Source organism: Sciurus vulgaris (assembly GCF_902686455.1).
Source record: "Sciurus vulgaris genome assembly, chromosome: 3".
Lineage (NCBI taxonomy): Eukaryota > Metazoa > Chordata > Mammalia > Rodentia > Sciuridae > Sciurus > Sciurus vulgaris.
In genome coordinates, this window is record NC_136463.1 from 150,704,621 (window position 1) to 150,727,093 (window position 22,473).

Here is a 22,473-nt window from a genome sequence, read left to right on the forward strand (position 1 = left end):
CGCCTGCGGGTGCGCACACGCGCGCGCGCACTCTTGCTGGAGTACACGAGCCCCGCAGGGCCGGCTCGCAGCTACAGAACACATTCCATTCTTCGCGCTCGGGCACACCCCTCCGCAGTGAGGATTGGTCGGGCCAAACTCCCCTTGGCGGGGAAAGGCTCCTAAGAGGCTTAGACGCCTGCCAATCCCCACGGGCTGTCAAAACAAGTCTCCCTCTCTTGTCACAACAGAGCGGAGTGGAGGCCGCCGCCACCGCCGCACTTCCTGGGGCCGCTGTCCGCAGGCAGGTGGCGGTTGAGCCCGCCTGCAGTCACCCGGCTCCGGCCCCTCTTTGGCTGCTCGCGTCCCAGCTCCGGAGGCCGTCTGGCCGGGCGCCAGGTGCCTTTTGTCTGGTGCAGAGAGGGCGTTTGCATCACATTTCGGATACCTTCCTCTCCTTTCCCCTCTTCTCTCTCCCGCTCACATCATCATCTCCCCACCCCCGCTGCCGTTGCCCGCCGGACTGTTGACCTCCTGGACCAAAGCCCGAGGACATCTCTGCTGGAGTGATGTCTTCTCTCCAGAAAGTTGCTGCCGTCCCTGCTGCTGCTGCTACCGCCTTCTCCGCCACCGCAGGGCGGTGAAACAAAGTCTAGCGGGGCTGACTGCCGGTGCATGAGTGCACCCCTGCCCGGCAGCTGGACTCTGCTGCCAGGCGTGCTATCTCCTCCAGGGGAGTCCGAAACGCGCCCTGCCATGGCCGAGGGCGCGGTCAGCAGGGAGGGTCCGGCGCCGCCCGACGCTGCTGGCGGCGAAGACGACCCCCGTGTGGGCCTCGACACCGCCTCGGGAGACGCCTTGGCGGTGGCCGCTGGGGGCCGGATGAGGGACCGTCGCAGCGGGGTTGCACTGCCGGGCGCCGCAGGAACCCCAGCGGAGAGCGAGGCGGGCCTCCTGGAAGCTGCGCGAGCGACCCCCAGGCGCAGCAGCATCATCAAGGTAAGCGAAGCCACAACACCCCGGAGTGTTCACGGGGATGATGTGGGTTACGGACCCGGGCAGGATGTACTATGTCCCGAGGCGTCGCAGGCGCGGCATTGTTTTCTCCCACCTCCTTCATTGCCAAACCTTCCTTCCTAGTCCGGAGGTTCCCAACTCAGCTCTTGGCCTTGAGAAGCAGAAGTGACTTTTTTTCCCCCAGACAGCGGAGAAAAAGTTCCGCTCTGCGTCTTTGCATTTTGAGGGACGCTTTCCCTGATTTTCTCTGCAAGCTTCATTAACGGTGGGAGGGAGAACTTAGAATAGAAGGAGACCCACGGGATAGCTGTGTACAGCTCTCCAGCGAAGGGTTAGCATTTCCAGAACAGCAGAGGAAAGACACAGCTTACTCTCAAATGAAAAACAAACAAACAAACAAACAAAAACCAAAACAAAACTCTTAACAAATGGTCCTGAAATCCTAAGACGCCTGGACTTTTCCTGGAGGCAGGTAGAGTTTTCCGCGAACGCTGCAGGTCAGTAAAGAACGATGAAAGAACTCAGAGTTTGGACTGCAGAAAGCACAACCAGAAAGCAATCAATCCCCAAGCTTCTTCCCTAGCCCTTGTGGTTACCACCACATCCAGGAAAACGCTTCCCGACCCCTATCCACTCCCACAGGATTTCTTTTCATTCATTTGGCGAGGAATTTGTAACCCTTTTTTTCCCTCCCCCTTTCCTGTATTCCTTCCACTTGGGGTTTGTTTCCTTTGATTGAGATTTCATCCTCTGGTTGCATGACTTTGGGGTAAGAATATTGGCACAGGTTCTGGCAGAGGGCCTCAGCATAAATTCATGTTAGTAACCATGCGCATGTCAGATTAAAATGGATTTTTGGTAGAGTAGTCAGTATGAATGAATATATATTCTTATATATAATATATATAAAATCTCTCTCTCTCTTGCGCGCTCTCTCTCTCTCTCTCTCTCTCTCTCTCTCTCTCTCTCACACACACACACACACACACACACACACACACACACACACACACACACCCAACACACCAGCCATGGCAGTGAAAGACCAACTGGAACTGCTTACTATTCTACTTACTGAATGACTGCATCTGCTAATAACATTCACAATGCTTCTTCAGGTTTAAGCTGTGTAACTGCTGCATAATGCATGTCTCTTTCCTAAGCTACTAGTGCCAGTGTGTGCTCCCACAGCATATCCATCTAGCTCCAAGTAAGATTTAGGTTTTTTCCCAACATGGACACATGGAAATTTGAAATCAACCAGGAGATTTCTATATTAAAAGTAATGTGTTTGTGGGTAATTGCAAATAACTCATAGTATTTTCTGTTATTTTGTGGCTTTTGAATTATGTGAAAAAGAATATCCTGTTCTGGGTGTGAATTTAGATAAAAGGGAAATGACCTCCTTTTTTTTTAACCTACAAGTCAAAAAGCATATTGTTTTGAAACTTACAAAAGAATCACAGGGAGTGGGTACATTGTGGATTCTAAGATACCACACGTGGACCTGTGTGCATGTGAAAATAGGTACCTTAAGATCGTTTAAAATATGTAGATGAGCTCAGGCCTATAATCCCAGCCACTTGGGAGGCTGAGGCACGAGGATCTCGAGTTTAAAGCCAGCCTCAGCAACTCAGTGAGACCCTGTCTCTAAATAAAATACAAAAAAGGGCTGGGGATGTAGCCAAGTGGTTAAGCGCTCCTGGGTTCAATCTCGGGTATTCGCCTGCCCCGCAAAATATACATATATAAATGATAAAAAAGCAGTGGGGATTTATAATGTTGTAAAAAGTAGAAATACTGAAGTATAAAGAATATGTGAACTTTTTTTTTCTTTTTTTTTTTTGTAGCTCTGCCACTGAGCTATATCCCCTGTCCTTTTTTTTTTCCCCCTCCTGTTCTTTTTATTTTTAAATTTGAGACAGAGTCTCACTAAGTTGCTGAGGATCTTGCTAAATTGCCCAGGGTGCCCTTGAACTTTCGATTATAGATATGCACCACTGTGCCCAGCAAGAATGGTGAGAATATGCAAATTCTTGCAACCAAGTTTGCCACTTTTAAATTGCACTATGCTGGTTTATATTCTCAGAAGGAGTGTTGCTGAGTAATGGTGCCTCTTGTTTTGAAGTTTCTTTTTGTGACAAAAAAGGAAGGAGACAGCAGAGTACAGCTCAATCTTTTCCCTACTTAATAGCAAATTACATAAAAATGTGGTAAGTGGTCTTTAAATTTAAAGATACTGCAAAAATGAAGCCAATTATTTAAAATTAAATTGAAAAAGTAATATATACATATAATTTTTAAAAATCAAATGTTGCAAAGGAGTGTGAAGGGAAGACTCTTAGCCATTCCACACTCCCACTTACATAGTCCACCCTCACAGATGTTAACACTTTCTTAAGTATTCTTCCAAAATATTCCATACATATGTAAGCATATGTATCTATGTATATCTGGGATAAACTGTATAAGTTCCTGATTTATACAATAAAATTTGGCTAGTTTTATAGGCCTCAGAGTTTTAAATTTGCTTTAAACATTTTCAATGCCTAGAGGGTTGTCCAAGGTCATTGTGATGAATTAATCTTCAAGGATGACCTGGTGGGTCTTTGGTGGGCAGCAGTTGTTAGGATCTTTTCCCAGAGGTATTCATTCCCTTCTGGGGGGAAAGAGGCATGTGGGCTCTGTTCCTTTCTCTTTGAGATCAAGAATATTTTTATTGATATCTTGAATCTGCTGTCCCACTGTTTGTTCACTTTAGCATAGTAAAATGAGAATTTCTAAAAAAACTATAGACCATATAAAAAATATATGGTCTGTGTTCTATAGTGAGATAAAATGCATTATTCACAGTTTTGCCAAGAGTTCTTTTTATTTGGGGTTGAAATATACATAAAAATAAAGGCCTTAGAATATTTTATTTTATAAGAAAAACTGTTAAATACAGACACAAATAGCTGTGATACCATAGTTGATATGCCTAATCATACCTATGAGCAATTGAAAAGTTGTGAATCATCAAATATTAAATATTTCAGCTCAATTTAGGGCATTGTTTCTATTTTAATGGTATTCTCTCAACTTGAATATTAGATAAATCAGAATAGTGCATTACTCTATCCTGCCAAAAACCAGACTGTCTTGTATATTAATAAAAGAAATGTTTGCAGTAAATTTGCTCTTCCTAATTTGAAAACATGTGTGAAGTTGAGAAAACAATTTCCTTCTGAGCTGATGAAAACAATGACAACATTTATCTGCACACATCTTTGGGAAGTCTTTCTACCATCATTGTGTTTCTTCCCCTATGCACCTAGTCCAAGGTTTTAAAAAATTTAATATAAGAATTAAACTAGGTTCTCTTTAATTCACCTACTTTTTTTCTGTGATTATTTTTCAACAGCATTGATGTTTATAAATGCAGCTTTTTTTGGTAGGTGTATTATTGTACTATACCATAGTAATTCAATTGAATCCATTTTAATTTCTTTTTGACATGTGGTATATAATGACAAGTTAGGACCATACTAACAGGTAATATCTAACAGGTACTATTTTGCATTTAGATATATTTCTAATTAAGAAATGAGACAGCAGATGGGTGGCGCATGCCTGTAATCCCAGTGGCTTGGGAGGCTGAGGCAGGAGGATTGAGAGTTCAAAGCCAGTCTCAGCAATGGTGAGGTCCTGAGCAACTCAGTGAGACCCTGTCTCTAAATAAAATACTAAATAGGGCTGGGGATGTAACTCAGTGATTGAGTGCCCAAGGTCAATCCCTGGTACCAAAAAAGAAGAAGAAGAAGAAGAAGAAGAAAAAAAAAGAAATCAGACAATTTTAGGTATCTATACTTGATATCAACCTTAAAATATTTAACAAATTAAATTGTATTCAATTCATATGTAACTCTATAATGTTCTGGAAATAGGAAGTAGTGAAGCTTATTCCTTATACCAGATGGTCTGTACTGAGATACATCCATGTTTATGAAGTAGCAGTTGGTTTTCCTTCCAGTATCTATAACATATTGATGAGTTCTGCATTCCTCTCTTTCTTTTTGATTCTATTTAAGTATGAATTACCTAGTCAGGGAAGAGTAGAAGTTGTCACTTGGATCTCATGAACATGGGTGTGTGAGTTGAACGTAAGAGTTGAGAATGAGGTATTGTAAAGCACCTAAGTTTTGGTGATCAGTTTTGGTGTAGTTCATGCCTCATTATTGCATTATCATGACCAGGCTTACTATATCTGGGGTTTTGAGTTGCAGCCTCAAAGGTAGGCCTTGGGTACCAGTTGACTCATAACAAAGTTATGATTCTTCTCAGAGGGGTGAGTGGAATGGAATTCACATTAAGTGCTGCCTTCTATGAGTCAGGTACTAAACTAGAAGCTTTCATATATTTCATACTTAATTCTCACAGCAAGCCCTTTAATGTAGGGGAGGCACAGAGAGCTACTGATAAATGTGGAGTCAGGATTCAAAGAGCCATGTTAATTCCACAACTTTTGCTCCTATGCTGGTTCCACATGCAGGAGATTCACATCCAACAACACTTTTAAGTTAGTAACAATCCGAATACACAAGAGCATGACCAAAGAATCTGAATCTTGTACCCCATGGCTTGTTGGGATAAATTGGTAAATTATACTTTCTCTCCCTACTCTCCCCAATTCAGAACATCTGGAGCTTGTGGATTTAGGAAAAGGATTGCAACCTTTCCTATTTTGGGCTATTTTGTTAGGCCTGTGCTGTTTTTGAATTTGGCAGGTGTCAATATATGAATCTCTCTCCTGTCATTATATGAATACACATATTGGTGTCAATATATGAATCTCATACATGTTGTTTTACACCAGGTCCATTTTCCTTATGTCCCTTTAGACAGTAGGGTTTGGGAAGGGTTGTGTTCTCTTTTAGAATGATACATAGAAGGAACAAACATCTGGGAGGTAGAATATGTATTATTCTAGGGGAGTGAGAAAATAAGGAATTTTTAATTGTGCTATAAAAGCATTTTATAGAGACAGTTATAAAGGGAAGCTAAATGTGATTTAAAAAATACCTTAAATATTAGGCATACTATGAATTATATGTGGATTTTTGTAGATTGACTTGGGAATTAATAAGCATTTAAAGACCTTTTTCTCCCCATACATATATATGTTGAAAGCTCCAAGTAAAATATTTATGGATGAATTTCAAAACAACAACCTGATTATTCAGTGGATCTGGCCAGAGTTTATGTTAAGGGGTGCTGTAAGAGTGTGCCTGGGTAGCTTCAACTGGGGTTCTGTTCCTGAGGGGTGATTCAGCTGTATAAGTGACATTGAATCTCTTAGATGGTTTCAGTTTATTATCCCAGTAACTTCAGTCAGAGGTTTGTTTTCTCTAAAACTGCCATAGAAATATGGTCATGTTTCACCTTAGAAGTGGTTGCTTCTTTTTATAGTGACTTTCTAATGTGACTTCTTTTTCTTTTCTGTCTTTTTTCTTTTTCTTTTTTTGGTTGGTACTGGGGATTGAACCAGGGATGCTTTACCACTGAGTTACACCCCCAGTCCTTTTTATTTTTTATTTTGATACAGGGTCTTTTGCTAAGTTGCTGAGGGTCTTGCTTAGGTTGCTAATTCTGGCCTTGAACTTATGATTCTTCTGCCTTAGCTTCTAGAGTCACTGAGATTACAGGTGTGTACTACTGTGCCTGGCCTTATGTGACTTCTTATAGCACTTCTCAAAAGACTTTAGAAATATATGCTAGGTAAAGAGCCTCGTAATACTTGATGAAAGGTTTTAGACTTGCCAGTTCATTAGCCTTTGTTACTATTAGAATTTACACCATTTGCTTTCCTTTTTGGAGAACATATTAATGTTTAAAAAGTATAAGTCAATTACATAGCCCTTGAGGGGTTAAACACACGTGACTACTATGGAACAGTTGTCTCTGCCTTTCCCTTTTCACAGTGGAGAAAACAGACAATTAAATTGTGTACAGCAAAATGTCAATTGAACATTTGTTGCTAAATAACACCTCAGGCATAGCGCAGAGCATTATGAAATGACATCAGGAGACAGCCGACTCTACCTTGGTGCTACTGCACAAACAATCCATTACCTGCTTTGGGTAATAATGCCAGGGCAACTGAGTGGGCAGTGACCCGGTAGTGGCCTAGAGAAAAAACTGAACCATCCTTCCTGCTCCCTTAGTCTCTTTTGTTCAATAACTGAATAACTGTGAATAGTAAAAATAATCCCACATTCAGGAGTAGTGTCCAGACTAAGAGACATATAACATTGTACATTAAAAAAGCGTCTGACTTTAAATGAGTAGACAGAAGTAAGAGGCAGGAGTAAAGTGACTTTTTGAGTTTGCCTTAGGGTCTCAGCACAGTAAATGAGCCACTGTTTATAAGATGGGGAGAGAGGTAATAAGTCAATAGACCTTATTATAGTGAAATTTATCAGTTCTGCAAAATTACATATTTTTTAATAATATAAAATAGGTTTATCTGTAGTTCTATCAAATCTTACTCATCTCTGTATGCTAGTTCATTTCTGTATGTGATTTCTCACAGTCAGATGCACTAGAATTTATTATCATTAATGATTATTTTAAACTGATATTAACAATTAGGACCAAGAGCCAATTTCTTTCTTTTTTTTTTATTATCATATTATTTTTTTTGTAAACAAATGGGATACATGTTGTTTCTCTGTGCATGGAGTGAAGGCATACCATTTGTGTAATCAAATTTACATAGGGTAATGTTGTTTGATTCATTCTGTTATTTTTTCCCTCTCCCAACCTCTCCCACCCCTCTTTTCCCTCTATACAGTCCTTCCTTCCTCCATTCTTACCACCCTCCTTAAACCTAACCCTAACACTAACCCCAACCCTAACACTAACCCCTCCCACCCCCCATTATGTGTCCTCATCCGCTTATCAGCGAGATCATTCGTCCTTTGGCTTTTTGAGATTGGCTTATCTCACTTAGCATGATATTCTACAATTTTATCCATTTGCCTGCAAATGCCATAATTTTATCATTCTTTATGGCAGAGTAATATTCCATTATATATATGTGCCACAGTTTCTTTATCCATTCATCAATTGAAGAGCATCTAGGTTGGTTCCACAGTCTAGCTATTGTGAATTGAGCAGCTATGAACATTGATGTGGCTGTATCTTTGTAGTATGCTGATTTTAAGTCCTGTGGGTATAGGCCAAGTAGTGGGATAGCTGGGTCAAATGGTGGTTCCATTCCAAGCTTTCTGAGGAATCTCCATACTGCTTTCCAGAGTGGCTGCACTAATTTGCAAACCCACCAGCAATGTCTGAGTGTACCTTTTTCCCCACATCCTCGCCAACAACTATTGTTGCTTCTGTTCTTGATAATCGCCATTCTAATTGGGGTGAGATGGAATCTTAGGGTAGTTTTGATTTTCATTTCTCTTATTACTAGAGATGTTGAACATTTTTTCATATTGATCGATTGCTTGTAGATCTTCTTCTGTGAAGTGTCTGTTCATTTCCTTAGCTCATTTGTTGATTGGATTATTTGTATTCTTGGTGTAGAGTTTTTTGAGTTCTTTATATATTCTGGAAATTAGTGCTCTGTCTGAAGTATGAGTGGCAAAGATTTTCTCCCACTCTGTAGGCTCTCTCTCTTCATATTACTGATAGTTTCCTTTGCTGAGAGAAAGCTTTTTAGTTTGAATCTATCCCAGTTGTTGATTCTTGCTTTTACTTCTTGCGCTATGGGGAGTCCTGTTAAGGAAGTATGATCCTAAGCCAACATGTTGAAGATTTGGACCTACTTTTTCTTCTATAAGATGCAGGGTCTCTGGTCTGATTCCGAGGTCCTTGATCCATTTTGAGTTGGTTTTTGTGCAGGGTGAGAGATATGGGTTTAATTTCATTCTGTTGCATATGGATTTCCAGTTTTCCCAGCACTATTTGTTGAAGAGGCTATCTTTTCTCCATTGCATATTTTTGGCACCTTTGTCTAATATGAGAAAATTGTATTTATTTGGGTTTGTGTCCATGTCTCAATGACGTACCTTACAGAAATAGAGCAAGCAATTGTGAAATTCATCTGGAAGAATAAGAAACCCAGAATAGCTAAAGCAATCCTTAGCAGAAAGAGCAAAGCAGGGGGTATCGCAATACCAGATCTTCAACTCTACTACAAAGCAATAGTAACAAAAACTGCATGGTATTGATACCAAAATAGACAGGTAGATCAATGGTACAGAAGCGCCAATTTCTATAACCACAGCAATCTGTCTCATTTTACGTATTGGTCAATGTATTGTAATTCAGCTAACATTGATGGCAACAAAATCATAGTATGACAAAGTATTGGAATAGTCTCTTGAATTTAAAATCGATTTCATTTGTAGTTTTATTTGTAGCATCTTATGTGGGTGTGTTTAAAAGAGATATTATCTAGTTTATTTTTAACAGTACCACTTTAACTCACCTCATTTATAATCAGTCTAGCATTACTTTGAGAAAAGTGGGATTGTACATGGTGAGTAGAAAAGAACCGTTATTATGTTATTATTATCACTCCAGGAAGAACAATTTGACAACAATACAATCCATCCAAAACAAAACAATATACTGGCTGAACTATTTCAGTAAGTGTGTTTAGTTTCCCAATATTTCTCATTTTGTATTTGTAAATTTATGAATCACATAACTATTATAGGCAAGGATATCGTGTGTATCTTTAATCATGCAACTTGGTATTCAAAAGTTCAAAATACGCTTGAAAGAAAATATCTGCTTTGCTCATTCTTTCATTCTGATCTTTTTCAAGAATCTTTTAAAAGATGCTAAATCTGAAAGAAGCATAGAGGAAGTCTAGGCAATATGTGCAAGTCAGAAAAGTTGAATTATTTGTATGGCACAATAGCCTGGTTAGAAGTGGTGAGATGGTGATCTACTGAGGGTTTGGGGAATTAGAGCTATTCAAATTTAGAACACTTCCCTATGAGACATAAATGCACATGAAGGCAAAATGAGGCAAAAGGACACTACAGTTAGCTGGAACCAACATTACAATATAGAACTCTGGAAAACTGGACCTGACCATGTTGTAGGCACGTTTCTCTAAGGTCTAAGTGACTTCAAACCAAAACATGCCAAATATCCTGTGTGCCTAAAGTCCATACCCTCATTCTTACATCTGACAGCTGGTAATGAGGGTGATCAGAGGCATACTGCCAAAGGCAGAGAATAAGGAGTCAGAGATGTGGTCAGCAGGGAACCTCCTTTGTCTGAGGCTGAGTCAGAGTCAGGCTCAGAAAAAGGGCATCTGTGTTATAGACTGACTTTTCCTGTTCCTCTTCAGGTTCACCCTAATTGTTAGGTTGAGGAGGAAAGACAGAAGACCACAATGTGCACCCAGGCCTATCTCTCTTCTGAAAGCTTCAACTGATAAAACAGTCCAGTCAACCTCCTTGAACTTGGCAATCTCTTAATTTTTGGATAGGGGGTGTGGGTGTGGGTGTGGGTCAAGGAATGGAGCCTTGTGTTCCGCCTAGAGACTGACATGCAAGATGCACAGTCATCTTTAGCAGTTGGTGGAGTCCAGTTTTGAAATATTTTGGAATTATTGATTCCATAATTAAATACTATATATTTAGAAATGCTATTAATAATTAAATTCTTTTCTGTTTCTATTTACTGTAGTAGATAAGACGCATAGTAACCTCTTGAAGAGGTCTTCCTACTGAGAAAGTTTCTTTATGAAAACAGGAAATGTTTATATAATATAGCCTCTGAGTTTGTATTGTTCCAAGCACTTTGTGTGTATTAAATTATTTGACTCTCATAATAACCATATGAGATAAGTATTGTTATTATTATCTTAATTTTTAAAGATGGGGAGATGTTAAGTGACTTGCTCTAGGTCACATATAGCTAGTAAATGCAGATCCAGGAAATGGGCCCAAATCTCTAGCTTCAGAGATTGCTTTTAATCTTTATACTAGTATCCTCTTAAATAATATTGATTTAAACCTTAGCCAGTATGGATGAAATAGCAGATTTTTAATTGTTATCTTACACAATATGTTCAGCTGAAAAATAAAAAAGATACAATTCAGAGAACAGTTTTGGGAAATTCTCTCAAGGACTATTTGAATCCATTTACCCCTCAATTTCATAGCTTTCCATACAGAATATTCATGCCTTTACATTAACATTGTATTCCATTTCACTTGGGAAGATTGGAACTCCTGCTAATATACTCCTTAACCAATTTTAGCACGAAGCAAGATTTTATGATCCAACTTTGGTATAAATTATACATGCTAAAAAGATGGACTATTAGTCATTGTAACCTGATATGATTTATTTTATAGTTTGATAGTTCTGTCTTCCAGCATCAATAAATCAATAAGGACTATTTGAATCTCTAGTCCATAGAATTTGCAATTTTGTTGTTAAGTGGCAGTGAATATGATGCTATATGATTGAAATTTGCTCCCCTTTAGCTTTGAGATAGAGATAGTACCCTATAGGAGGAACTTACTAAATATTTGTCAAAAGTCTGTTTGATCATTTAATTCCTTTTCTTCAGTAGAAATTCCAAAGTCAATGTATGGGAAATTCAAATACAGACTATGTCATGAAATTAGTATCCTTTTGTGTTAAAGGTAATGAATTCACTGTGCTATGCAGGGATACAGTACATGACTAAATGGTACGTAGAATATGACCACCTCATTTGGAGACTGCCAGTTTTTAAAGGTACAGCCAATTTTCTTTCTGAGACATTTGTGTGTCAGTTTTAATTATCTAGTTGCAGTTATATTAAATTACTGAAAGGATATACCTCTCCCCTCCCCCCTTACCCTTCTATTGCAGCATTTGCACTATAAAGTATTTGATTACAATCCCTTAACGTGGGTTTTTTTGACCAGATAGGCTTTTCCCAAATATATGAAACTTTAAAAAAATTTTTTTTCTAATACTTTCTCATGTGTGGTTAGTTAGTATGGGGTCAAGCTAGTTCTGCAATACATGCAATGGTATTTGCTAGACATATGGGAAGTCAGAAGTCTCAACAACAGGTAACCTTTGGTCTTTGACTTTCTGTTGGGGGTGATGGTTTTTATCCAAAGAAATGTTCATTAGAAAAATAACTGCATGGGCTGAGAAGTCACACTTAGAAATATTATTAGTTAAGTTTGACTGCTGGGCTGGGATTGTGGCTCAGTGGTAGAACACTTGCCTAGCATGTGTAAGGCACTGGGTTCGATTCTCAGCACTGCATATAAATAAATCAATTAAATAAAGGTCCATCAACAACTAGAAAAAATATATATAAAAAAAGTTTGACCAGAAACTGGGAGGGAAGAGGAATGATCAAGGTGTGCTAAAGAGGAATGGAATCAGAGGGGGCCATATTTGTAAGTGGGCTGAGTAAACAACTCAACAGTGTCTCTTTACAATATATTCTCTTATTCTGCTGAAGCTGTACATTTTGGAATTTATTTGTTTTGGGTTTTGATGGATTTCATTTTCTCTGGAGAGCCTTTTAACTAATGAGCATTCCACATCTTAACATGCTTAACAGTAATTGCTGAGCACAAAGCTCTTTGAATCTAGATACTCCTAGGAGGGATTGAGGGAGAACTGGTCTGGGTCATTGATGGGAATGCTTTGCCAATTTTGTTACTTTGCTATTTTTCTAGCCCAAGCCCTAGGAAAGTCCAAGGAAATTCTTCATGGTTGTGCCCTCAGCATGACAGGTTCATCAATACAGAGGAATGCTTTCTGAAAAACAAGTCATCTTAGCAGTTGGCATAATGGGATGAAGATAGTTATATTGCTAGAGTTAACCTTCGAAGTGTAAGACAAAAGGTTCTGAATAATTCAGAGGACCATGAACTTTTATGTCCAACCCTTTTTTCCTTGCCTCCATCTTACTGAGAGGCAGCCTTCATTATTTTTCTAGCTCACATCCTTTCCCCCAGGATAGCTAAAAAGAGAACTGAGAGGAAGAAGGTAGCCTTGGTGGTGAGGTGTGGTTCCTTAAAAGAGCCTATTTCTTCTACTTAACTCCTTGTTATGATTTGGAGAGAAAAAACTCAAGATACAATTCTTGAGTATAAGAGTAGGCAGGTAATGGTGGTGGGCATCTAACCATACCCCTCTTCACCATTTTCTACCATTAAGCTGCGATGAATGCTCATCTCTTCTAAGTTACTGGAATGTCAGAGACCCTGACATTATTTTGGATATGGGGAAAAGGACACTGTAGAAGGTGTCTGGGCCTCTTGCTGTTGCCCAATCCAGAAAGGCCACACAAGTGAAAGAACTCTAGTAGCAAAAGACTGGGGCAGGAACTGGGGAAGGGTAAAAAAAAGTCATTGTCCACAGTATGTCTCTAATATCAGGATGATGAATGTGCAGGGAAGGAGGATTCTTTGGGTAACAAACAACCCCAGAGAGAGTCAGCATTCAGATGTTTGCCTTACACAGAGAGCCATTGGTTTGTTCAGGGTTAAACTGAGGAGCAGAGAAATCAATCCAGTGGGACCTACAACATCCCTGTGAGGTCCATCCTCTAGGGAACTCTTGGCCTCTCCTATTCCTACTCCATCCCAACCCCAGAAGGGGAGAATTGGGGAAAGAAAAAGGGAGAAGTGGGTAGAGTAGACCTACCACTAACACCATCCACTACAACCATTGTAACTTACTCTGGAGGCCATGAGGTAGAGAAGAGGATCTGGAACCAAACATAAGATTGCAGTTTTAAAGTGAACAGGACTAAGGGGAACAGGACTAAGAACTGAATCCAGGGGAACTCAACCATTGAGCCACACACTCAGCCCTTTTGTAAAATTTTGAGCTAGGATCTCGCTAAGTTGCTTAGGGCCTCACTAAGTTACTGAGACTGGCTTTGAATGTGCAATCCTCCTGCCTCAGCCTCCAGAGCTTCAGCTAAGTTTTTAAGAACTTGAAAGAATCCTAACGACTGATAGGGACTGAAACATTATGGAGTCTGAGTGAACTACTGGTAATAACTGGAGTATGCAAGGGCAAAAGGGATCTAAGATGGGCATTTGGGTAAAAAATAATACTTACATGTTTATACCCCAACATCTTGAGACTGTTTTAAAATTTTTTTTTTTTAGTTCTAGATGGAGACATACCTTTATTTTATTTATTTTCATGTGGTGCTGAGGATTGAACCCAGTGCCCCACATGTGCCATGTAAGTGCTCCACCACTGATCCACAATCCCAGCCCCTTTAGACTGTTCAATTATCCAGTTACATTATTATAGAATTGGAGAGCTGGATGGGAGCTTAGAGATTATTCTCTGTTTTTACCCCATCATTTTACTAACTATGGCTGTCTACCGTCTCTCTCATTTTTCAAAGGAGTTATTAAATTAGATTATTTGTGTTAATTAGAATTGTTTATGGATAATTACCATGAGTAGGTGGTAGAAGTTTGTTTCAGGCATTCCATGTTATAGAACAATAATGGACACTGGTCTTGACAATGTCAATTCTTCTAATGACCTGGCAATATGTATGTATCATTATCATTTATAGCTTGCAGATGAAGTCAAGGCTGGGCGAGATAAAGAAACTTGCTCTAGGACTCAGCTCTGTTAAGTATGTGTGTGGTGGGATAGGGAAAAGGCAGATATGTACTCTCCTTTTTTTTTTTTTTTGTATCCTGCAAAAACCTTCAACCCTCATACCTCAAATTCCCAAAAACCAGGCAATGATTTCAAAGTATATTGATCTGACTGGAATGGAGCTGGGCAGAAAACAAAGTTAAAGTGATTTAAACTTGCTTTTTTCTGCTATAAAAGCCTTATTGAGCCTGGTGTCTATAGGTTATTTAAATCGGAAGTTACAGGGATCTAGGAAATAACAATGGATCCGAAGGAATTGTTTTGGTTCCACTCCTAGATTAGGGATTTGGGTTTCTCATTCTTGAAAGTTTATATGTCAGAAACCCCACGTATTAATTTCTTGTTGCTGCTGTAACAAATTGCTGCAAACTTAGTGGCTTAAAGCAACACATATTTATTTTACGGTTCTAGAGTAATTATTGTGGCAATGTAAGATATTAAAACAAGAATAAAACCCATAGTTTCCTCAGTGCTGCTTACAGTAAAATGTAATTTCCATGTAAGCTCACATCATAGAGAATCAGTTGCTATTTGGGTTCATGAGTGATAAGACCAGCTTATGGAATGTTTTCCATTGTATAAAGCTTATTAAAAGCCAAAAGTGAAAAACAGCAGTCTTCACTGACATTGGAGAATGTCAACTGAGAATGTAATAGGCTTAGTGGCATTAAATAAGATAAAAAGCTGGAATCATAATTTAAAAATCCCTGGATGCAGTTAGTAGATATTTATTTATATGAAATGAAAACTCCACATAGTATATTTTTGTTGTTTTAAAATTCTTCAGAAAAAATCCAGAGAAAACCAAACTGTGGTTCAATTTCTTTATTGTGACTTATATATCTTTTAAAAAAATATTCCTTTGTATAGGGTATGAAATGATTGCTTTGAATTTCTTATGGACATAGAGCTTAATTGTGTTTTATTATGTAAATCTTTCTGTATCTTATTAATAGCTTAAATTTTGATATTTAGTTTTTATAATTGAAAATAGCTTTTACATTACAGATGAAGTAGATGATTTAAGTAAGTTATTTGTCTTATTCCTACAAGATCTTGGAGTTGTGACCCATGAGGAACTGACTTTGTAGTTTTCTTGAAGTCCTTTGTTTTCTTCTGTTACTTGAGGTTTTTTCCAAGCTTTCAGGAAGTGTACTGTTGGTGTTGGTACCCAAGTCTCCAAAGTATTGTTTGCTGTTGATGATTGGCTTAATCTACATCTGAATTTAAGATTTCACTGTAAAATATTTATTGTGTGGAATTTAGCTGAGAATATCTATATGTGAATACCTGAGCTTTTAACAAATGCAAACACTAGAATTTGTTATGTTGCTCTAACAAAGCAATTAAAAATCTAAATATAACAATGGTTCACATAAGACAGAATTTTATTTCTCTGTAAGTAATGGTAGGCAGGCTATTCCAAAGCAGATAGGTGGCTCTGTTCCATAAAGTAATTCAGGAAAAGTTCCTTTTGTCTTCTTTTTGAGTCATTCCTTAGGAAGTTAACTTGTTGTTTGATAGGACTGTCCCACTACCAACAAATCTCCCTCTACCTCTAGAAAGGGGGCAAAGAAAGTAGAGAACAAGTAGCCTCCTTTTAATGAAGTGACCTCTAAGTTGCATATACCATGCTCAGATCCTAATGGCCATTAGTTATATGGCCATACCCAGCTGGGAAATGTAGCATCTACCTGGGTGGTCGTGTGTGTCTTACCAAAAATGTGTATCAGCTAAAGATTAAGAGATTCTCATTAGTAAAATGAAGAAGAGGAGACACTGAGTTTTTACTGAGGTTAAAAGAATTAGCTATGGGATGTAGTCTTAACCTGGATAATGAGTCGAAGCATTTTGTTAGATGAAGGGGTTGAATATTACTCTGTTGTTTTTGGGTTCACATTGTTTGATCTGGTTAACATACTTGACTGGAACGTGGTTCACATCCTATTAGAGCTTGTTTCAAAATTATGTTGTATAAATATGGACTGTACTTTTTATCCTGACTTGCAAATGTATGTCATTGGTAAATCACAGAGAAACCCCAAACAAAAACAATATAGGATGTCTTGAGTCACTACCATGTGTCAACACATTGTGTGAAAGAATCAGGGAGTTCTCTTAGGAGAGCCTTTGGAGGTTGCTTCACAGTTAACCATACTAGAGCAGGAACCCCTCTAGCTGCATGGAATTGGCTTCCAGTTAACTGGGAGTTCTCTCATAAGGGAGCCAATTCTGTTTTCAGGTTGCATTTGTTGTCTGAAAAAATTCTCATGTTGACTACAAGTCATTCTTCTCTGACACATTTTATATTCAGTCCTAGTTCTACCTTCAGAAGCTATAAAGAGTAAGTTTAAATTCTCACATGATTGTGTTTGACAAATTTGAAGGGGTTTACATGGGTGTCTCCTTCCACACATCTACAATAAAACCGCTGCCATTTATTGAGTTTTTACTGTGTTCCAGAGAGTGTTCTAAGCACTTTATGTGTATTTATTCATCTAATTTGCACTAGTTTTTTGAAGCAGAGACTCTCTAACCCATGTTATTGATGAGGAAATTTGGGCACAAACTGTTTAAGTAACTCCCCGATTACCCAGTAAGTTAGTGGCATGTTGACTTTTCAGTCTCATTTCAAATGTTGTCCCTAGACCACAATGGTTGCTATGCTAGATGCACTGTGGTCCACTGAAGTGGACTGTCTTAACATTCCTTTTACTGGTTCCTGCATTTCTAGGAAAATAACCATCAGGAAAATTTTTCCTTCTGGAAAAAATACATATTGATAGAAGTTAAATAGAGTAGTGTTTGTATTGAAGAGACTATGCTTCTAAATTTGAGAAGATCTGACGGGCTTCTTTGATCTGGCCATTGGATTAAATTTAATATGATGCATGAGGACATGGTACCTTTCTTCACTAGGGAAATAATTGTTCAAAGAATAGTTAAGAAAGATTTTCTTAACTATGAGATACAATCTGAGATAAATTAGGGATTAGGTGTAAGTATCTAGAATTAGGTGCTAGATCCAAAAGGTGGTTTAGCACTGCTGTTAAAGGTTCTAAAATTGGATAGCCAGAAGTGGAATCCTGATTGTCTTTAGCTGTGTGATACTGGGTAGGTTATTTAGTCTCTTTGACCTTATTTTCATCATTGTAGCTGACCTTACCTCATGGAGTGATTGGGAGGATTAAATCAGATAATTTATGTAGAGTAGTTTGCCAAGTAGTTGGTACTTGGTAAATAATCGATAAAGGTTAATTGTTATTATTTGGAAATATAAAAAATAAAATCTGTAAAATCTGAGGCTTGTTTTGAAGGAAGAATTTTCAGTACTTTTCAGAAATAAGAAGCAATCAAGAACTGAAAATTGTTCTAAAGAGTTTGATCATGGAGGATATTGACTAGAATGGTACCTTTGAGAGATGGAGCAAAACCGGACTTCAAGCTGTTAGGTGTAATCTGACTGGACTGTGGTGGCCTCTTTTTGGTGTGATGGGGAAACTTCATTGTCTGCTCATGGTCTTTGAAGTTGTAGGTATTGGTCAGCAATGGTTTTCCTCTGATTTCTTTCAGCATTACAAAGAAAATTCCTAGAAAATTTGATTTGGGTTGAAATAGCTAGTATTATTTAAAAAGAAAGTTTTCCATACCTTCCCCCCAAAAGTCCTCTATATCAACCACCAATATTTGTAATTGTTATCTTCTGTTCCTTCTTGGCGATCATACAGTTTTTACTAGAGAGTCAACTTGTTCAAAGGTGGTTTCCAACTTCCTCAAATTCTGGAGTAGAAAAGAAGTACATATGAATTTATTCTAGTTTCACTTATTTTGACAAATGATTTTATGTACTTATGCATTTGGCATTGTTCTCTATTCCACTCTTGATCGTTCTTTAGTCAAAAGTTTCATCTTAATGAACAGTATATAATGAAATCTATATGTGTGCTTAGAAAAGTGTCCAAATTCCCACCTGGCACTAACTCAGCCTTGAGGGACACTTACAACTTAGTAAAAGCATCTAGTAGAATAGCCTCTTCATTTATTTAGTTGAATCAATTTTACCTTTTCAACTGCATCTTTGAATTTTGCGTTTTATTGAACAAAAGATCTCTTCCAGCTAATGATCTCAGACTTCTTTTTCTGAAATGAATTAGGCTTATTTTGGTAAAGTTTGTGGTTGTATACAAGAAGTGAATGAAAACTTAAGATTAAAAAAATATGTCTGACTCAGACTCAGGTTATCAACTTGTTTATTTAAGATTCTGTTTTCCTTGTTAGATTGTAAAGTTCATAAAAGTCAGAGCTCTTTAAAAATGTTTGGTTTTGTGGTCCTTTCAAGGACAGAGTACAATGCTCTATAAAGGCCTGGAGGCCTTAAATAAATAATGACCAATTTTAAAATAAGTGCTTAAAATTAAGGAGCAAACCATTAAATTTGGCAGATATTACTAACTTAATTATGAGTAAATAATATCGTTAAGGGGAATGCTGTCTACTTTTTCCTGCAGACGTTTCAAGCGAGGCAGCTGAGACTCTGAGGTGCTTTGTGATTTGTTGTCTTAGGTCCTTCCACCTGCCACCCTTTCCTCCAAAGTGAACCAAGTTAAATCATTTTCTTTCACTTTCCTGAAAGGATTCTTGCTCTAAGTTAATGCAGTGTCCTATTGGTAGGTTCACTTTACTTAATAGGAACTTAAATCTTTGAGAGATAGCTTGGGCAGGTAAAAGGACACAGACTTGAAAATTTGATCTGGGATCCTGAAATCTCATCTTTGCTACATACTAACTGTGCTTTAAAAATTTTCATTGGTAAAGTGGGAATTTAATGCCTGCCATGCAAGTTTGCTGTAACACTTGGAGGTAAAGAATATATCTGTAGAGAAATATTTTATATATATTTTAGGCTATACCTAAAAAAGAGGATTTATAATCCACTTGCCTCTCAGCTCCTCAGATAAAATGCTGCCTATTGGCTAGTAATGGAAAACCTAAAATTCTATAAAAATATTTTATGCCTGGGTTTATATATTTACCCAGGAGCTGTGACCCATATTTCCTCCCTGTTATATTCTCATTTAGGCTCACAGTAGTGTACTAGTGTTAAGAGAACCGGTTTTATTGTTTACCACTATCTCTTTTCAAAAAAAACTTATTTGTGCATATGTTTACGCGGAATAGTGGGTTTCACGGTGGCATATTTGTACATGGACATACATAAATCGATCAATTGAATTCCCCAGTTACCACCCCTATTTCCCTTCTCTCCTCCCACTCCCTGGTCTCTTTCTTCTATTCTAATGCTTTCCTTTGTATTTTCATGAAATCTCAATTTTTATTCTCTCTTGCTTCCACATAGGAGTGAAAAATTATGATGCTTATCTTTCTGAATCTGGCTTATTTTGCTTAACATGATGCTCTCCAGTTCCATCCATTTCCCTGCAAATTACATAAATTCATTCTTCTTCATGGCTGAGTAAAACTCCATTGTGGATATGACCAGGTTTTCTTTATTCATTTATTCATTCATCTGTTGACAGATACCAAGGCTGGTTCCATAACTTGGCTATTGTGAATTGTGCTGCTATAAACATGGGAATTTGTGTATCTCTAGAGTATGTTGTCTTTAACCCTGGATAGGAACTGAGAAATGGTGTAGCTGGATCACATGGTATTCTGTTTTTAGTTTTTTGGGGAACCTCTATGCTGATTTCTATAGTGACTGTGCTAATTTATATTTCAACCAAAATTGTACAAGAGTTTCTTTTCCTGCATCCTGGCCACCATTTATTGTTATTTGTGCTCTTGATGATTGGTATTCTGACTGATTGAGATGGAATCTTAGTGTTTTGATTTGCATTTCTAAGAGCCATATCTAATATCATTTGTCTTTGTTTACCACATGGATGTTCCAGTATGCAAGGGTAAAGAAAACAAAATAAACATCTGTTATAAATCTATTTTTAGTTTCCTTCCAACCATTTTCTGAATGGTATCATTTACCTCTCCTGACAGAAATATAATCCAAAAGTTATGTCATAGGAATTCTCACCTACTGTTTTATATTACCACTATTTCTTAATAAACACTTATGACATATCTTCAGTCAAATTGCCTTTCAGTTATCTTAAGATTCATGTCCTGCGGTAGCCTAAATTAATGGATGTGATGATGGGCCATGTCTGGTCTCCATGCTCTGTCATCTACCTGCACTTCATCCTGTGAGATAAAATTAAAATGGAAACAATGTTAAGTCTTTAGGTAATTATATATGAAGGAATGTCTTAGTTATTATAGGTTTCAACTTATTCAAGTTGAATTGATAGACAACAATATATATGTCAGGGTGAGGAAGAATGTGGGCCTTGTCTCTTGTTATTCAGTGTCTCATATTTAATCTTTAAATATATGCTTAATATCTCTGTTGTAGAGCCAAGGCCATTGCAGTTTGGCTCTAATAACAGCCTTTTTGGCAACATTAATCAATTTTTATTTCACTCAGTAATGCATTTGGCAAAGTTGTTTTTAATGACCGATTCATTCATTCATCTGTTCATTGATATTTCTAATATTTGTGACAAGTCTTTTGCAATATAGAGATTCAAAGGTGAGACTGACATATTCTATACCCAAAGTATTAAAACTATAATTCCAGAGAGAGAATAGGTGCCATAAAAGAATGAGCACCAATGTAGGTGCTTAAAAATGTTTTTTTGGAATGAGTGAATATATTCAGACCTGTATTACAGTTTGTTGGGTATTTCCAAGTCCCTGTGTCTTTCCTCCTTCTGTGTTCTTCAACTCATCAATAGTACCACCATCCCCTCAGTTGCCATTGCTAGCAATCTGAATGTCATCTTTTGCTGCTGCTTCTATCTCTGATCACATCTTGTTCACCCCATCTCTTGGTTTTGCTCCCTGAATAGTTCTCATTGCTGCTGTTGTTCAGGCTACTTCCATGCTTGGTCCTTATCACCAAGCATCTTCCTAACTGGTGTTCTGTTTCCAAACACATTCTTTCCTTAATCCATTCTCCAGAATAACAGCTAGAGCAGTGTTTCTAAATGGCAGCTATAATTGCATCATTTTCCTGCTTAAAACTTTTTATGGGGGGATTAAACCCAGGTGTGTTTAAACCACAGAGCACATCCCCAGCCCTTTTTATTTTTTATTTTGAGACAAGTTCTTGCTGCTAAATTGCCCACAGACTTGCTAAGTTGCTGAGGCTGGCTTCAAACTTGTGCTCCTTCTGCCTTAGTTTCCTGAACTGGTGGGATTATAGGCACCCAGCTCCTGCTTTAAACTTTTTGATGACTTCTTACTGCCCTAGACTAGAGCACAAATTCCTTTATATGGATGAGAAGGCCCAGTGTAGTGCAGAACCTGCTTGACTTTACAGCTCTAGCTCCTACCACTTGGTTCCTGTCACATTTCATTCTGTGTGATGACACTACCTAGGGTAGAGCTGCTCAACATGTGTTATCTTCTTATTTTTCTCAAAGTGCCTTCTCAGAAGCTGGAAAAACATGTTTTAGGAGCATTACATATGGGAGGTTGGAAGGACAAGAAGCTCAGAGCTGATAAAAGGATATGTTATAATCTAGGTTCTGGCAACTAACTGGATACCAGGATAGATCTTAAAAAGTTATTCAATTTATTATACTTTTGAAAAATAATTTTTGGGTTGCTTTTGAAAAATAATTCAGTGTAACACATAAAAAGGACTTCATTGGACATTAAATTTATTGTTTCCTGAGATTATGTTTCAGTCTAGAAAAGTCACCAGATACTTACTCTTCAAGATTTACATTGTTT

At 38.0% G+C, this 22,473-nt stretch overlaps 1 protein-coding gene and 1 long non-coding RNA gene across 3 annotated transcripts in view; both read left to right on the top strand.

Moving 5' to 3' along the window:
* The first annotated feature begins 206 nt into the window (after positions 1 to 206).
* PLCL1 (phospholipase C like 1 (inactive)) overlaps positions 207 to 22,473 on the top strand; it is a 338,334-nt gene continuing 316,067 nt past the window's right edge. The window contains exon 1 of one of the 2 annotated variants that reach the window (XM_079132570.1): positions 207 to 978. In XM_079132570.1, coding sequence (XP_078988696.1) covers positions 655 to 978 — 324 coding nt within the window. In that variant the 5' untranslated portion in view covers positions 207 to 654. The remainder of the gene's footprint in view (positions 979 to 22,473) is intronic. The other variant, XM_079132569.1, reaches the window with a different exon arrangement.
* The window catches only part of LOC306656963, a 174,101-nt gene continuing 167,379 nt past the window's right edge, over positions 15,752 to 22,473 (top strand). The window contains exon 1 of the long non-coding RNA XR_013762681.1: positions 15,752 to 15,762. This is a non-coding gene — a long non-coding RNA (uncharacterized lncRNA). The remainder of the gene's footprint in view (positions 15,763 to 22,473) is intronic.